Here is a 17,901-nt window from a genome sequence, read left to right as displayed (position 1 = left end):
ATGGGGGAGTAGCTGGACGTAGCCTCTGACCGCTCCCTTAGAAGTGTGATATATTGGGTGGGTTTCACTCTTTTTTCATTTTTAGCCTGGATGTTTTCCTTAAGGTACTTCATGGCCATTGTGCAGAGAGATAGATTTATCACCCCTGGACTGGGAAATCCAAAATATCGTCTTTATTTCTTTAGCTCAGGGACTCATGAAATGCTTTCCCTTCTTCCCACATGTCTCCTCCTCTTTCTCCCATTCCTGAACTTGGTAGGAGCTGGTTCAGCAGGAGCAACTGAATATGACACAAGTGTATGAGGAACAGGAACTGTATTCAAGCAGGTAGCTCAGGTTTACAGGGTCATTTATTAGAATGCAGTACAGTACCTTGTTGGCAAATGTGAAATTGAAATTCACTGAATGGAATAAAAGTCAGTAGGGTGAGTAGAGGTCAGATCTTGAAAAGAAATGCAAAAGCATCTTCCTCCAGCTGAGCTGCGGTGGGCGGCGGGAGGAGATGGATGAATTGACTCTGCACATCTCATCTGCAGCCCAAGCTGAGCACCTATGGAAATGGCCTTAGGTTTGCCCACCCTTCTCCCCTCCTTTCATTGCTAACCCCTGGGTTAACAGGTGCAGTGAGCAGGCTTAGGTAAATAAGCATGTGGTGTAGTCCATTGGGGATGAATGATTACTTTTGTCTTTTTCTTTTTCTCGGCCATTCTGCTTCTACTGGAACTGTGCCATTATGGATTTGAACCCTTTCCCCAAGGGATTATTGCCGAATCTGAACTAATTCATATTCCTAAGAAAGAACTCTCAATGTTATATCTTCTTTGTGGGCCCCTCAGTTTTATTTCCCTGTGTGTAGAACGTAATAATTCCAAATTTTCCTCAGATTGTTGGGGAGGTTTTGGGTAATACCCGGCTGTGCTTAGCCTTCAGTCCTGGCTTTGTGCTCAGAGATCAGTCCTGGTGGTGCTCTGGGAGCCATATCAGGTGCTGGGAATGGAACCTGAGTCAGCTGCATGCACATTATTAAGCCCTTTACACAGCGTACTATTTCTCCAGCCCCTTCTAGATTTTTCTAAAGAATTAATTTTCTGCAAAATATTTTCTTTTCAAGTAACATTCCCATTCAGAGCCTTATGATGCAGTTGACATTTTAGTAAAATCACAATTGAAATGATGACTGTTATTGGTGACAGTCATCAGAAAGCTCAGCAGGAACACACACGGGCGCCCAGGGCTGAGGAGTGAAGATGCGTCAGCCCCAGATTGGGCCTTCTCAGCAGAGCAGAGAGCAATCCTTGGGGACAAAGCTCGGAGAATGGCTTCTATGGAGTGAAACTGCTGAGAATAATTCTTATTTGTATACTGGCTTCCAAAAAAGAAACACGACAAGGTTTTTGTTATTATGCTGAAGGTTTTATTTGAAACTTTGTCTAGTTGTTTTTGACTTTCTTATCAAGGAGATACTTGTCTGGTCGAAATGGTTTGCTTTGGGTTATTACTAGCTTGTTCAATTTTATCAGGATATCCAGGAAGTGACCAACCTTAATCTTTAATTCTGATCACTGTCAGGAGTCTGGGTCTGTAAAAGGAAACGCTGAAAGGTGGGAAAGGCGGAATTTGAGGAAATCAGATCTGTAATCATCAATCTTTTTGTCCTGCAATGTTTACTTCTGTATGCTTCCACCAAGTCTAAGGTACAACTTGTTGAGGGTGTTTTTTTTCCCCCCTCTACATCTTTTTTTCACTGACTTAACCCAACTTCGGGAGGAAATAGTGGTGAGCAATGAAACCACAGAAAATAAGCAAAAACACACAAGCAAAAAAAAAAAAAAAAAAGAGCTAGAGGGAGAAGTTGGAGGGCCTGAGCAATCAGTCAACAGGCTGCATATAGTCCATGCTTAGTCTGGGGGCGGGCGGGGTGGGGGGGGTGGGGGGGTGGGGGATGGTGCTGTTTGGACGCTGAGCCCAGTTCCCAGCGTCACCCAGCAAGAACTAGCCCCTAAGCACTTCAGGCTGGTCCCCAGAAACCTGAAAGGGAAGGCTGCTCTGGGTGCCATCCCTAGCACCCACCATATGCACCAACCCCCAGCTCTGCCAGGAGTGACCATCCAGCCCCTTGTATGCCAAGCCCCACTTTCCCAGGGGAGGAAAAAAGAAACTGAAATCATTCCATATGGAAATTGGAGCCTGGATTGCCCAGAACCATGTATCCACAGAAGCTGTTTTATTTTTATTGGGGGCCACACCTGGTTGTGCTGAGGAATCGCCCCTGGTGGGTCTCAAAGCAAGCACCCCACCTGCTCTACAACCTTCCAGCCACACACACAAGCAATTTTAAACGCTCCGATTAAAAAATGGAATCAGTGGCACCCAGTGAATTGCAATAGCTACAGCTCCATTAACCTCCAACTAAAGTGTTGTTTTCTTTCTTTCTTTTTTTTTTTTTTTGACTTTCTAGAAAGAAAAAAAAGGTTTGTTAAAGTTGCTGTCCGGAGCCTCTACGAAACGCAAGCCTCGAGTGTCGCCTCCGGCGTCCCCAACCCTGGAAGTGGAGCTGGGTGCGGGGGAGCTGCCTCTGCAGGGCGCCGTGGGGCCCGAGCTGCCCCTGGGGGGCGCCCACGGCAGGGCTGGCTCCTGCCCTGCCGACGGGGAGGGTCCGGGCCCCTCAGGAGCCACGCTGGTCCAGGATGCACTGCATCGGAAGCCGGGCCCCCTGGACCCCGCCGTACCCATCGCGCCACCGCCTCGGCAGCCCTGCTCCTCCCTGGGCTCCGTCCTCAACGAGGCTCGGCCTGTCGTGTGTGAAAGGTGAGTTGCTGGGGTGTCGGGAGTAAAAAAGGCACGGAAGCCTCGCAGTATTGCAGCATCGCAATATTTATTCGGCTCTTAAAGACCTTCTTTTCACCCACCTCCTCGGTTTTTCTTAAAATCTGAATTTACAAGAAGCGCGGCGCACTGGCTGTCCTTGACCACTTGCTGCTACCTGCTCTAATTCCAAGTGTGTTTTTCGTCCCTGTTTTTTTTTCTTTTCTGACAGCTGGTGAGCATCCCGAGGTTCCTTTTTGTCTAATTTCCCAGGATAGCCATGCCGGACCGAGTACTGTCCAGATGAAATTTGTCAGCCCCTTGAAAGCTTGTCTGCATCTCAGTCCACCATGGTACTTCTCTCCTATTGTCAGCAATTGCTCCCTTGTTCTTGCTTTGCCTTTTTTTTATTAAAGGTTTTCATCAGTACCTGTTACTTGTAAGGCATCTGAGGAATTCTGCCAAGAGAGAATTCTCTTTCTATTCATCCCGAGCCAGAAGAGTGCAGCTGAGTTCTCAAAGAGCTGCGTCTGCTCCTGACCCAGTGACTTAGTTCAGTTACACGCAGAACAATGAGCCCTATTTAGTGATTCTGGCCTCGAATAATGATTACAAATGGGAGCAGTTCTTTTTTGATACAGCCACTGGGGCGATAGGACTGCATTAGGAAAGAAAACATATTCAGTAAGACAAACTCTCCACGAGGGTTGTATGAATTAAAAATGAAGCACTGTTCCTTGTCCAGGAAATCATCATGAAGTAGACTGAAAATATGGAACTACTTTCCCATAATGTGGAGCTATAGAAACATTTGTTTTTGAAGATGTCATCTGTTTTCTTGTTTCTGTACGCTTTATTCCCTCTGTTCGTGCATCTCATAAAGAAAAATGTGTAGCTTCTGGAGCTGGTGCCTTTAGGGTACCATCCTCCATGGCGCTGACTTGAAATCTTGCTATAAAACTGTTCCACTTTAAAATGACTCAAACTCACCTTAATTCTGTCTGTCAGATGAGGCATTTGTACCCACCCAAATCTAAGGCCTTCCTGCATGCTAGTTTTTGGCATATTTGTTTTGTTCTCTCTCTCTCTCTCTCTCTCTCTCTCTCTCTCTCTCTCGGCATATTTGTTTTGCTCTCTCTCTCTCTCTCACACACACACACACACACACACACACACACACACACACAAAGAAAGAGCAAACTAGACAACCTGGAGCATTAAGTATAAAATACACAGCTTACAGTGTATTTTTATAGTGAGATGAAATAATTTTATGGAGTTGTAAAAAAGGCCCTCCCGTTGATCGTCGATTTGCTCGAGCGGGCCCAGTAACGTCTCCATTGGAGACTTTGTTGTTACTGTGTCTGGCATATCGAATACTCTCGGTAGCTTGCCGGGCTCTCCGAGAGGGGCGGAGGAATCGAACTCGGGTCGGCCATGTTGGCCGCTTGTAAGGCGAACGCCCTACCCGCTGTGCTATCGCTCCAGCTCCATTACAACTTATGGAGTTGTAATTCTTCTAAAAGCAGTTTTGAGACCTGACCCTACATAGCCTTTTTTCCCTCTCTCCTCTCAGCTGAGAGTTTCCCAGAATCCACTAGATCCTTTTTTCTGAGTGTCCACCTCTGCAGCATCCCCTGCTTTGCAGCAGGGCGCTTTGGTCCCTGGAGTCAGTCCAGAGACTCTGTTTGCTTTATTTCTGCCACAAAGGTTCCGCTTCACCCACCCTCCTCACCCTCGCCCCCACCCGGCATTGATCCGGCAGGTTTTTCTTCCTGCCTGGTCTCTCCACTCTTTTTCCTGTCGTTTTAGTGTTCATGTGAGTGTTCAGATGGTTCACTTTGCCCGGACTCTTTCTTGGGCACGGGGGTCACCGCTGTTGCCGCCCTCCCTATTATGCGTTCCTTTTCAGTCACCAGCTGTCCTCAGCCTCCTGGCTTCTGCATTCCAGCCCCTTCCTCTTAGAGATGCTCACTTCCAACAGCGGGCTCCCGCTGTGCCAAGCATCTGAAAAAGAGAAATCGCTTATGCAGGCAGGTGATGGCGGTTCAGGGACCCGGGGACACACATCAGAGAGGGCACGTGGAGAATTTAATGATGGTGCAGATGGACACAGGCACGCTGGGACCCTCTGGCAGGTTTTCATTATTGCCATTTTCATTTTTACAAGTGGGAAAGGGGTCTTTGGAGAAGATCTCCACCCAAGTTTATATTTTTATAATCCATATGTTCAGTGGAATATGAAATAGAAATTGCCAGTCTGACCAACTTTCCACAGCCCTTTGCCTTCCTTCAGCGACGGTGTTGGTATTTGATGAATGTGGCTTCTTGGGTCTGCCTGGTTATAAAACAACAGGAGAAAATGTGTGGAAGAAAGTATCATAGGAAAGGAGTTTCTTACTGATCTCCTGGCAGTGCAATTGGGCGGGGGGGGGGGGGGGGGGGGGAGGGAGGGGCAGTAATAGAATGCTACCAAGTATCTCATTTGGGGATTATCTATTTTAATTTTTTTTAAATATTCACATCAGAGCAGGAGAGATAGCTCAGAGGGGGCCAACACAAGACTTGCATCCGTGAAGCCAAGTTGGATCCTCAGCACATCTTGGTTTCCTGAGCACTGCAGGGGAGCCCCTTTCCCCCATATAAATAAATCTCAATCACATAAAATATTGGTTCTGCTAAACAGGAAGTTAAAAACTACTTTCCACATCAGTGTGACTCAGAAAGCACTTTATGGGCTTCAGTTCCTTGATTCACAATCTGAATGACTCACAACACTTGCCCTCGTGGAATGGAGAAGTCTGGGGTTTGTTTTGAAGAAAGTTTTCTGATAGAATTTCATACTTCTCTTTTGCTTTGTATCATATTGGAACAGTAGGAGATAGGGCTTGTCTGCAGATTACAATGAGAACAGGCATAAAATTTCCTCTCCTTTCATGACCCAGATCTAAAGCAAGAGAATGAGCTCGGGGAGCCCGTGCTGTCAGTGACACACTGGGTGTATGTGAGAGAGACTTAAGCAAGCTCCTAATAAGAAAGGACGAACCTTGAGGTGTGTTGACAGGTCTTAGATGTCAGCTGAGACAATTTTCTGTAGAACAAAAGGATTCTTTTGTGTTTGTTAGAGAGACTGAAGGAAAACAAGCCAGAAATAAGCTGTATCCTGGAAGCAGCAAATACATAATTGATAACAGCAGAAATAATAGAACAAATATTTTAAGTTTTACTTTTGAGGGATTGAGAAAAAAAATAATGAGGAAGTAGCAAAGAGAAAGTAGAAATAACATACTTGAGAAGGGATGGCAGATGAAAGGATGTCTGAAAAGGTTATCTTTTTTTCTTCTTAAAAATTATACAGATAGGGGTCTAGAGAGATAGTACAGCAGGCAAGGTGCTTGCCTTGCATGTGGTCAACCCTGGTTTGATCTCTGGCGTCCCCTATGATTCTCAGAGCACCACCAGGAGTTATCCCTGAGTGCAGAGCCAGTAGTAAGCATCACTGGCTGTGGCCCCCAAACCAAGAAACATGCAGGTAAAGGGCTTCATTAGATACAGAAAATTTCTCTCTCTCTCTCTCTCTCTCTCTCTCTCTCTCTCTCTCTATATATATATATATATATATATATATATATATATATACTCTCTCTCTCTATATATATATATATATCAAGTTATAAAGTTTAGGAGTTAAACTGATGACCACATAAGTCCACCTCCTAAATTGGAAAAGAATCTCTGGCCTAGAATTGGGGGTTAAGCTAGCACCCTTAGGAGTATTCAGATTGGAGAGAGATTTACAGAAAGACCATGAACCTGACCAGCATGATTCATTTGAGTCTGGGACAATGCATACACCAGCTAAAACCATGGACATAATTTACTTGGACTTCAGGCAAACTGCAGAGCAAACTGTTATGGTTTTGCCAGTGGAAATACTTAATTAGATATTAAATTGCTTTAGCAACTGGCAGAAAGCAGTAAAGGTTCCTCACCCAGCCTGGCCATGGGCAGAATGCCTTTTTCTCAGAGGTGTGGGGCAGGGTCGGAGGACAACCAGGGAGATTAGAAGCAAAAATGTCCAAATTGCAGTGAACACTAGAATGGTCCCCCCGAATTAAGGAGAGTGGGACATTGATACAAATGAAAGATTTCAAGGGCCCTTTTTCATGGGCGCCAGAATCCCATTGGCCCCAACCAAGAAGAATGAGGACTTTAGAGGTGGGAGAGTCTTTTTTTAAGAACAAGACACTTGATTGAGTCTGCCCTGGTGGGCTGGGTTGGGGTGTAGGGTTTCCCGAGGCCCCCACTGGCCAACCTTGGCCAACTGGGCTAGACGTTCCATGCCAGATCGGAGGGTGCAGTGCTGTGGAAACCCCAGCCACTGCAGCAGTACTGGGGGCCACCAGAACCACCCCCAACAGTGTTCAGGGACCACCTGTTGGCTGTTTGCATGCCCTGCGGCCTGGAAACTGTTAGCGGAAGCTAAGTGAAGGCCACAAGGCAGTTAGGAAAGTCGGGCCTGAGTGCCCGACGCCCACTGGCCAGGCCACATGTCTGCTCGCACCATTTCCAGGGTACTCAGTTGAAAGGGAGCAGCGGGGACTTCCTGTGGACCAAGTGACTGTTCTGTTCCAGGGATTTTTCTCCTTTTCATTAAATTTTTTCATTCTTCTGAGCCTTCGAGTGGAAGAGTGTTTCACTTAGTGGGGTTTTATTGTTTGTTTGTTTGGGGTCCCCACCCAGCTTACTACCGCCTCTGTACTCTTGGATCACTCCTGGCCAGGTTGGGGGACCATATGGGATGCCATTGATTAAACGTGAGTTTAAGTGCTGTATCAGCTGTACCATCACTCTGACCGTTGTTTAGTTTATTTTGGCCACACCCGTTGGTCCTTAGGAGATGCTGTGGTGGGTATTAGAGTTCAAACCTGGGACTTACACATTCAGAGCATATATTCCAGCTCTTTAAGCTGCTGCTCAGACCTCTTTCTGATCTTTTTATTTCCTTGGTTTATTTTTTTAGCTTATTTTTTATATTGTGATAAAATATACATAGAATATACCATTTTTCTTGTGTAAAATTAGCTAACATTACATGCATTCCTGCTATTGTATAACCATCACCATGTTCCCTTTCTAGAAATTTTTTATTATACCACCCCCCCAACTCTGCTCCCATTAAACAAAAATTCGCCCTTCCCTCCTCTGCCCCAGCCCCTAGTGACCCTCCTACTCCTCTCTGAGTTGGACTGTCCTGGTGCTTCCTGTGTGGAATTGCATGCTATGTGTTCTTAAATTTCACATAGCCTGATGTCTTCTGGGTTCGTCAGGTTGTAAGCATTTGTTGGAATTCCATTATATTTGTTTAAGGAGGTTGGTGCATTCAAATCATTTGACTCTATAATTGGGCATGTTTGCCTTTGGCCATGCTTGTTAAGTATTGCCATTTGTGCCTTGCTAAGTGCTTTGAGGCATGTAATACAAATTCATCATCATCTCATCTCTTCCACGGGTGGGGTGACCTGGTAGCTGGTGGCGGGGAGGGGAAGGGAGATGTGCAGATGGTATGAGAGCAAGTGCGGGCGGTACTGAGTCACAGGAGAAGGAGCAACCCAGGGAGAGGATATTTCATCGGCAGCATTGGAGGGTGCTGAGTGACTGATAGATGCACCAGGCAAAGAGGAACCACGGGAGCCAAACTGCCCAGGGCGAGAAATAAAGGCCGAGGGTCATACTCAGGACTAGAGGATTGTTGGGAACTTGCATGGAAATGGGAGAGAGAAACCGAAGTCAGGTCACTGGGGGCATCCCTCCCTGGGCCAAGATAATCCTCTCCCTTGGGGCTGGAGCAGTATTGCAGCAGACAGGGCGTTTGCCTTGCACGCGGCCAACCTGGGTTCGATTTCCAACATCCTATATGTTCCCTCAAGCACTGCCAGGAGTAATTCCTGAGTGCAGAGACAGGAGTAACCCCTGAGCATCGCCAGGTGTGACCGAAAAAGCAGAAAAAAAAATAGATTACTCTCTCCTGCGGGTACTGAAAGTTCCTGTAACAGTTCTGGTTATGGATAGCAAATAGAGTTGCCGCCACTTGAGAAAACCAATCTGTTGCTGCTACAAAGAACAGATTGGAGTCGGGAAGAGATTGAGGGAGGAAATGACAGGTTCAGTTATTGATCAGATGAAGGAAGGTCATGAGGTGACCAGCCAGGATTCCTGCAGAACCCGTGGAAATGGTGAATGGGTTGCTGATTTTATAAATGATCCACCGGGTCCCATCGAGATCAGGACACTGGCAAATCGTTGGTTTCTGAGGTTGAGATCCTCCCCGCCAGATACAACCAGCAGATGTGAAGGGCCTCTGCAGCTGTGCCTTGCATCTGTCTGTCGGTTGGTAAACATTTGCTTGGCAAAGCCTGCCCATGCCTGAGATAATTGGCCAGGGTACCCAGTATTTGGCCTTGAGAGTTGGGATTAAAAAAATCGATGTCCAAACTAACCTCACAAGGCAGAGAGCCAGCATCTGAGCTGGGAGATTTTTGAGCTGAGTCTGTTACTGCCACACCTGGTAGTTCATACAATCAAGACTGTGTCACAGTTTCCATTAGGCACATAGTTTCTCATTCCATCCCCCAGAGGGTTATAACTTAGCAATGAAAATTCGCTCCCACTGGGAACTTGGCAGGAAGATTGTATTCTGAGCCCAGCAGCAGTTACAGTTCAAAAAAAAAATTTTTTTTGACAAAATTGGTTTAGTGCATTTTGTAAGATGCAAATACTAATTTAATTCACTTTAAGTTTTTCAAGAACTGCTTTTGTTCTGCCTCACCTTTACGGCAGCTTGCAGAGTCCCAGTTGGAAGTGCAGTTCATAGGAGAGCTGTCCTGGGCCTGGTTTGCTGGCTTATCTGTACACTTTCTCCAGAATTACATCACTTCACTTAAACTTTTAACTTGCCCCAAATGGCACTTTAAATTGCTCTTTTTGGTTTTGTTCTGCAGTGCTGAGATTGAACTCAGGACTCCCGTATGCAAAGCAAGTGTTCTATCACTGTGCCACACCCCCAGGCCTACTTTATATTGCCTTTATTTCATGGGTGTTTAGCATGTTGGCATCATACTTGAGGAATCTCTTTTTTTTTCTTTTTTTTTTAATTCAATCATTGTGAGATACAGTTACAAAGCTTTCAAATATGAGTTTCAGTCAAGCAGTGATCGAACACCCATCCCTCTACCAGTGTACATTTTCCACCACCAATGTCCCCCTTCCTCCTCCTCCCTCTTCTATCCCCCCTCCCCCTTTCTGTGTGGTAGACAGTTTCCCTCATATTCTTTGTCTCTCTCCCTTTGGGCATTATGTTTTGCAGTACAGATACTGAGAGGCCATAATGTTTGATCCTTTGTCTACTTTCAGCACACATCTCCCATCCTAAGCAATCATTGCCTTGGTGATCCCTTCTCTATCCCCACTGCCTTCTCCCCCAGCTCATGAGGCAGACTTCCAACCACAGAGCAATCTTCCTGGCCTTTGTCTCTACTGTCCTTGGGTGTTAGTCTCATATTATGTTATTTATATTCCACATATGGTCTGGAGCTATAGCACAGTGGTAAGGCATTTGCCTTGCACGCAGCCAACATGGCTGACCCGAGTTCGATTCCTCCGCCCCTCTCGGAGAGCCTGGCAAGCTACCGAGAATATCACGCCCGCATGGCAGAGCCTGGCAAGCGTGATGTATTTGATATACCAAACACAGTAACAACAAAGTCTCCAATGGAGACGTTACTGGGCCCACTCAAGCAAATCAATGAACAATGGGAGAACAGTGATATACAATGATATTCCACAAGTGAGTGCAGTCATCCTATGTCTGTCCCTCTCTTTCTGACTCATTTCACTTAGCATGATAATTTCCATGATCATCCACTTATAAGCAAATTTCATGACTTCTTCTTTTTCTAATAGCTGCATAGTATTCCAGTGTGTAAGTGTACCATAATTTCTTCAACCAGTCTTCTGTTCTTGGGCCCTCGGGTTGTTTCCAGATTCTGGCTATTGTGAATAGTGCTGCAATGAACATACAGGTGCAGATGTCATTTTTACTGTGCTTTTTTTTGCACTCCCAGGATATATTCCCAGAAGTGGTATTCCTGGGTCATATGGAAGCTCAATGTCTAGTTTTTTGAGGAATACCCATATGGTTTTCCAGAAAGACTGGGCCAGTCAGCATTCCCATCAACAATGAAAGAGAGACCCTTTCACTTGAGGAATCTTCTTATCTGGATTCCTTGCCTCAGATAAGTCTGAGATGAAATTTATTGTCCGGCTTTTTAAAATGTCAGAGAAAAGATTCCAGGGTCCTAATATGTCATTCTGAAGCTTGTGGTCTCATTAGCAGGAAGTTCCAATTGAGGTTGTGACCTGGGTCTGTTTCCTGAGTAGATGTAGCCAACTGCCAACTGACCCATTCTTCACTTCCTTGAAACCCTGGACTGGCCCCTTCCTGCTCTTGCCTCTGCCTTCTGATCAGCAGGATTGTTAGCATTCTGGATTATAAACTCTGTGATGGACCATTCAGAGCATCTCAAACAACCTGACTGCATTCCATGTTAATAGCTGGACCTCACTACAGTCCTATTCTCAGAGAAGGGAACTGGTCCCAGGGCAGCCAAGATAGCTGGCCCAGAGTCAAACTGCTCCAAATGACCTTCCAACTGTATCAACCCCTAGATAAGGCCTCCCCCACTGCACTACAATTCCCTGAGTCTAGGCATGACTGACGCCTGCTCCTGGTGGTCTATAAATCTTCATGTTTGAATGAGCTGACCCTTTCACTCAGCTGATGGCAATGATAAGACAAAATCTTTATGTTCTGCTTTTGCTTTACAATTTAAAGGTAGATTTGATCCTTCTGTCTAACCTAGAGAATTTGTTGGGGGCAGCCACTTTGCAGAAATGTCTTTTTGTGTGTATTTTGGGTATGTTTGTCTGTTTTTGGACTCCTAAGCTTTTGTCAAGATGCCCAGTGCCCCCACTGTCATTTCTCAGCTAACTGACCTAATGATTCGGTCTAAGGGCTTCAGAATGCAGTGTGGCTCAGGCCCTATAATGCCAAGTATACCCAGGCCACGTGGTAGGGCTGGGGACCTCCAGGCCACACTCAGTGATGCTCAAGAGGCTATGTGGTGTTGGGGTGGTGTGCATGGCAAACACATGCCCTAGTTACTATGCTGTCTCCCAGCCCTGAGGTCTGTCTGTCTGTCTGTCTGTCTGTCTGTCTGTCTGTCTCTCTCTCTCTCTCTCTCTCTCAATAATAATCTGGGTCTCTTGGTGTCCTTCCTCTTATACGAATGTGTCTGAGTTCTTGATGAAATAGAGATGGTAAAACACATAATCTTCCAAGTGATATGAATTGTAATGGATTTAAGAAGTTTGAGGGCTGTGCTGCAGAATTTGTTTGATCTTTTTTTTTAAAAAAGCATAACACTCTTCACTCAAGAGGAGGTCCTGTGAGACCGTAAACTCATTTTCTGACTTGGAGAATAAAATGGAAATAAAAACTCCAAAGTGTTTTTGTGACTGAGTACTCACAATTTTGATGAGCATCAAAAATTGTATATTCATGTTCATACCAAGTCATCCCTTAAACTTTGTGGCTTAAAGCCAGAGTAAATACTGATGGTTTCACAGTTTCTTTGAGCTGGGAATTTGGCTAATGAGTGTGCTGCTGGCCTAGGGTATTGCATGAGGTTCCAGCTAGCTGACAGCTTGCGCCATGATGAGCTGAGGCTGGAGGTCCCCTGCACAGTGCCTCATTTGCAGCACTAGTGTCTGCTTAGCTTATTGGCTCTTGGAAAGGGACCTCGGTTATTCACCAGGAGGTCCCCTCCATAGGGATGCTGCATTTCATCACAACCTTTTCCCTTCAAGCAAGTTTTCCCTGGAAAGTCAAGAGGAGACCCTCATGCCTTTGATAGTATAGCCTCAGAAAGCACACATTGTTTCTCACCATTTTCTGTTGACTGCACAACTCCTGGCTCTGCATTTGGGAAAGCAGAGTACATAAGAGTGTGAGCAAGCTGAGCTTGCAGGACCAGCCAAGTAGATGAACTGTGCTGTCTCAACAGAACGCCATACTCTTTATTAGCAGGGCATTCCTTCTTCTTAGTATAAGAAAAGATGAAATCCTGCACAGTGCTGCCACAGGGTTGGAACTAGAGGGTGTCGTGCTAAGCAAAAGCATCCAGAAGGTGAGGGCCAGATACAAAATGACCTCTCATGTGTTGGGTGTAAGGAAACAAAGGAAGGAAGTAGCAGGGTCAGAGAGATAGTATCATAGGTCCAGTGCTTGCCTTGTACATGAATAATTTAGGTTTGAACCCCAGCACCCCAATATGGTCTCCTGGACCCTCTAGGATTGATCCCTCAGCACAGCCAGGTGAGGCCCAAAAAACAAAAAGAAAAGAAACATAGTAAGGGAATAACAAATAGCCCAAATCAACAGAACCTGAGAACTGGATTGCAGAACCCGAGGGTAGCAAGGCAGGAAGGTGGTTGCTGGTTGGAAGAGCCCTTGAGACAGTGGTGGAGAGATGCAAGATGCTCTGATGGAGGGGGTGGAACACTGTGTGCAGCAAAGCCTGTCACTGTCTGTGTTTCAGTCCTGGTCCTCACAAGAGAAGAGTGTCAGTTCCAGGAGGCTGGGATGAGCAGTGGCCCTCCAGAAGACTTACTGCACAGTTACCCTGTGGCCTTGAAAAAGCAGAGTAACAGTGTAGGGTCAGAGGATGTGATGCCTGGTGCAGGTCAGCTTGGTCTGATTCCATGGCAGCTGCCCAGGATTCCGCTGAGAGAACCTAAGGAGCATTAAGTGTAGGGATGGATTGGCTCACATCGGCTCATGGGTGTTAAAGTGAGAACTCCACCTTTCCCCACTCATGCAGGAGTTGAGAACCAGTGGAGAAACAGACCCAGGTGACACACTGCAGGGGAGTCATAGCCCCCTCATAGCTGCTGGTTTAGGCTTGATTTATGTCACAGTACCCCCTCCCCCCCACACACACTCACATACACACCCATCTGCTCTTAGAACACCCTCCACAAGGGATACTGTGGATCCATAGGGTGAATAAATCATCCCTTAGAATAGCTGATTCATCTGTATCCCATCCAGTGGACACATAGCACAGAGGTGGACTTCCAAACATGGTTCAGCAGGCAAGCTGACCTCAAGCAGTCTTGGTGGTGCTTACCCTAGACAGAGATGGAGATGCAGCAGAGGTTGCTCTGGCTGGAGGCAGGTGCTTTCATCTGTTTGTTTGGTGTCATTTGCTTTATTTTGTTTTGGGGCCACAAAACCACTAGTGCTCAGGGCTTCCCCTGGCTCTGTGGCTGGAGGGTGCTTCCGGCAGGGCCCTGGCTAGCATGTGGTGCTGAAGATGAAGCCCAGGCCTCGTGCCTGCAGGGCTCCAGCCCCTGCTCCAAGAGTTTATCTGCTCACCTTCTCCCAGCCCTACCAAGCAAATAACTTCACCCTTTTCTTTCGGGAGATGAGTCAGAGGTAGTTCCCCTCTAGGGAGTGGTATAAGGTTGTCTGGTGTGACCAAGAGATAAGCACCTGAGAGGGGATTAAAAGAACTATTCCTGTAAAGGTCACTCAGATAAGCTTGCCTGGGTCGTGGAGAGGTTGTGGTCAGAGCAGGTCTCATAAGCAGAGATCAGCGGTGATTGGAGTGTCTTCCCCCATTAGAAACACGGCATATGTAGCACAGCTGTTCTGCTGTGTGACTCCCAACCGTGGCCGACCTTGGCTAAGCCTTCTCTCTGTTTCCAGGCACCGGGTGGTGGTTTCCTATCCTCCTCAGAGTGAGGCAGAACTTGAACTTAAGGAAGGAGATATTGTGTTTGTTCATAAGAAACGAGAGGACGGCTGGTTCAAAGGCACGTTGCAACGCAATGGGAAAACGGGCCTTTTCCCTGGAAGCTTTGTGGAGAACATCTGAGGAGAGCAACCTCGAGAAGGCTTCGAATCCCATCACACAACAGAAGAGCACAAAGCAATGTCATGGAAAGAGCACATTTGTGGACTTCCAGATGGTAGGAGATGAACAAAAGGATTGAAGTGTGACCCCAGAGCCCCCCAACACAGCTAGACCAGCCAGCAGCATGAAGAAGGAGCGGGTGTGGGTTTTCTCTTTGGATTCTGCTATGTAATGTGTGCCTTGTACTGTCTGATTTACTCTACAGAGAAACCTTTTTTTTGTTGTTATGTTTTAAAGATATATAACTAAAATGAACCATTGTTTACAAGGCTTAACTTATTTGCTTTTTTTAAAAAAAAACTTGAATTTTTCTTGTAATAGATCAATTCTTTGGATTATGATTTTAAGAAATTATTAATTTATGAAATGATAGCTAAGGAGAAGCTGGATTCTCTCCTGTTGAGAGCAAGAGATCCTTTTTTTGACATAGAATGAAGCCCCCTTCCCCTCACCGGTATTATGTTTTGCTTCTTTAAGACAGAAATGCCAGTTCTCTAGATTTAGTTTTCCTTTTTAGGAAACGAAAACATACAACTGAATCGGTATCAATAAGGGCCTGGGGTAGGGAGGTAGGAACTCAAGAGAAGAGCAGTTAGTAATTTCCTGTCTTTCTGGTTTGGTCAGGATTCACCCTGAAGACCTAGTCCTCAATTTAATTTTGTGGGTTTTTAATTTCCCCAGAACGAAATCAATGAAGCGAAGAGAAGGAATGAAGCACAACCCTCGAACAAAAAACGTAGTCAGAAAAGTATTTAGTTTTCCACCAGAAGCAGCCCAATCCATTGATTGCAGTCAGGAAAAGCCCACTTTGTACACGCTGTCTGCTAAAGGCTATGAAATGTAATCACCCATTTCACCCCAAGTGATCTGCATGCCCAGGACACAATAAAACGTTTGTGAGATCGTGGTGGTAAGTGATGCACTCGTGCTAAAGTCAAAGGCTCTAAGAAACACTGTGAAACATTGACATCCCCCCCATCATGGTTCTTTACCCACCGTTCTTGCATGTAGAACCCTGCATGGTGTGTATAGTTCATTGCAGTGTCCTCTTGAGGTGAGTTTGTGCCCAGAATTGACCGATGCAGGAGGTGTAAAATAAAGTTTTCTTTTCTCGATCCCCAAGCGCACTGCTGACGAAGCGCGCTTGCTCCCTTGCCTGGCTAAGGCAGCCGTTAGCCATCACTCAAGTTTTAGTGGAAATTCTCCTTTTATGTCCTTCCAGCTGATGGATGTGAAGGATGATGAGCCGGGAGGTCGCGCTTGCGACTCTGCTCGCAGTTCCAGGAGGCTTGGTGAGAGCCCAGTGCCCACACCTTACAATTGTGGTAGGATCCAGCTGAGCCTGGCTTTTTATATCCATCCTTTGATGTCATTGGCCTCTTCTACCCGTTTCATTCCCGTGCCACGCAGTCGTGGGTCTGGGTAGTCCTACAAAGAAAAAGGAGGGAAGGCAGCCTGGGAGTGAACAAGATTGTTGCCACAGTTTTCTCATGAAATGACAAAAACCACAGTTTTTCTTTTTTCTTTTTTTTCCGCTTTTTTTAACTTTAAGAATCACAACTGGGAAAGCGACACATGAACTGAAAATGAAAAGTCTTCTTGGAGTAGTAAGAAGTCTCGTGGTCTTGCAAAGACATATTATGTGGTTGAAATAAAAATCATTCCTAAATTAACCATTTTTTAAAAAATAAAACACTGTACATTATGTTCCTGTGTGTTGAATTTTTTAAGAAAAATACTTTACTTGGATATTCATGTAATATATAAAGGTTTGGTGAAATGAACTTTAGTTAGAAAAAAGCTGACATCGGCTTTCATCTGTGGAAGTTGACACCAATGTGTCATAATATTCTTTATTTTGGGAAATTAGTGTATTTTATAAAAATTTTAAAAAGTAAAAAGACTACTACAGGTTAAGATAATTTTTTACCTGTCTTTTCTCCATATTTTAAGCTATGTGATTGAAGTACCTCTGTTAATAGTTTCCTGGTATGAAGTTCGTTAAAATTTCATCTGTTAATAGATCATGTAGGTAATATAAGTGTATGGGTTTTCTATTGGTTTTTTGGAGACAGTAGATGGAGATTTTGTAACGAGGGCTTGTTACACTGCGATATGGAAATGAGAAAATTGCAATTGATCGTTGCGTTCCATGTTAATAATTTGAAGACTGGAGAAAAGGTTCAAGATTAAAATTTGATGTTCATCCTTGATGTGTCCTTTGTGTCGATCCTTAAAATTTAGCTTTTTTGGGGGGGGAGGGTGGTAATCTGTACACATTTTACTTACTACCTACTTTAAACACTTCTTTGCCGATGACTCAAATAGGATATATCTACAACAATCAATTTGGTAGTTTTGATATGTTTTACCTATTTGACTAAATACTCCTTACTTATTTTCAAATAAATGATTACTCAAAAAAGTAGTAGCAGTGTGGCTTTGCTGTAATCTCCCAGCTTTTTGTTGTTTTGATGACCATACCTAGCAATGCTCAGGGGCTTTTCTCAGCTGTAAGCTCAGGGGTGGATGGGGGTGGGGGACCCTCTTGGCAGTACTAAGGAGACCATGGGGTGTCAGTTGAATCTGGTCCTCCCACATGTAAAAGACATGATTCAGCCTTTGAGTCCTGTCTCCGACTTGGCATTTGTAAGTACCCGTATAAATGTTCAAGATTTCAGATTGGTGGTGTTAGAAGCCCTTCCAAGAGGTGCTGAAAACATCTTAACTTTCATTTTGTACACCTATCTGCATGACAGCAGTATTCATCATAGAGAACATCTGTAAACAACCCACAGGCCCAAGATAAGTAGATAAAGAAACTCTGGTATATATACACAATGGAATACTACTCAGCTATGAAAAAGATGAAATTGCTCATTTTGCACCAACTTGGATGAAATTAAAGAATGGCATGCTAAATGGGGTCAGAAAGCAGAAGATACATACTAGATGATACATTTAAAAAGAAAAAAAAAAGCAATATAACCTTGTATTCATCTGACCAGTTCCATATCTGGCACCACGTGGTCCCCTCAGCACTTCTGGGGTGACCTGG

At 45.1% G+C, this 17,901-nt stretch overlaps 1 protein-coding gene across 1 annotated transcript in view; it reads left to right on the top strand.

The window, feature by feature from the left end:
- Nucleotides 1–17,056, top strand: part of SH3RF1 (SH3 domain containing ring finger 1) — a 194,428-nt gene extending 177,372 nt beyond the window's left edge. The window contains exons 10-11 of the mRNA XM_056113834.1: nt 2,459–2,808; nt 14,636–17,056. Coding sequence (XP_055969809.1) covers nt 2,459–2,808; nt 14,636–14,804 — 519 coding nt within the window. The 3' untranslated portion in view covers nt 14,805–17,056. The remainder of the gene's footprint in view (nt 1–2,458; nt 2,809–14,635) is intronic.
- Nucleotides 17,057–17,901: the final 845 nt, after the last annotated feature.

This window comes from Sorex fumeus, unplaced genomic scaffold (genome assembly GCF_029834395.1).
Source record: "Sorex fumeus unplaced genomic scaffold, SorFum_2.1 ptg000024l, whole genome shotgun sequence".
In the NCBI taxonomy this organism is placed as follows: domain Eukaryota; kingdom Metazoa; phylum Chordata; class Mammalia; order Eulipotyphla; family Soricidae; genus Sorex; species Sorex fumeus.
This window is presented reverse-complemented; position numbering and strand designations above follow the sequence as displayed.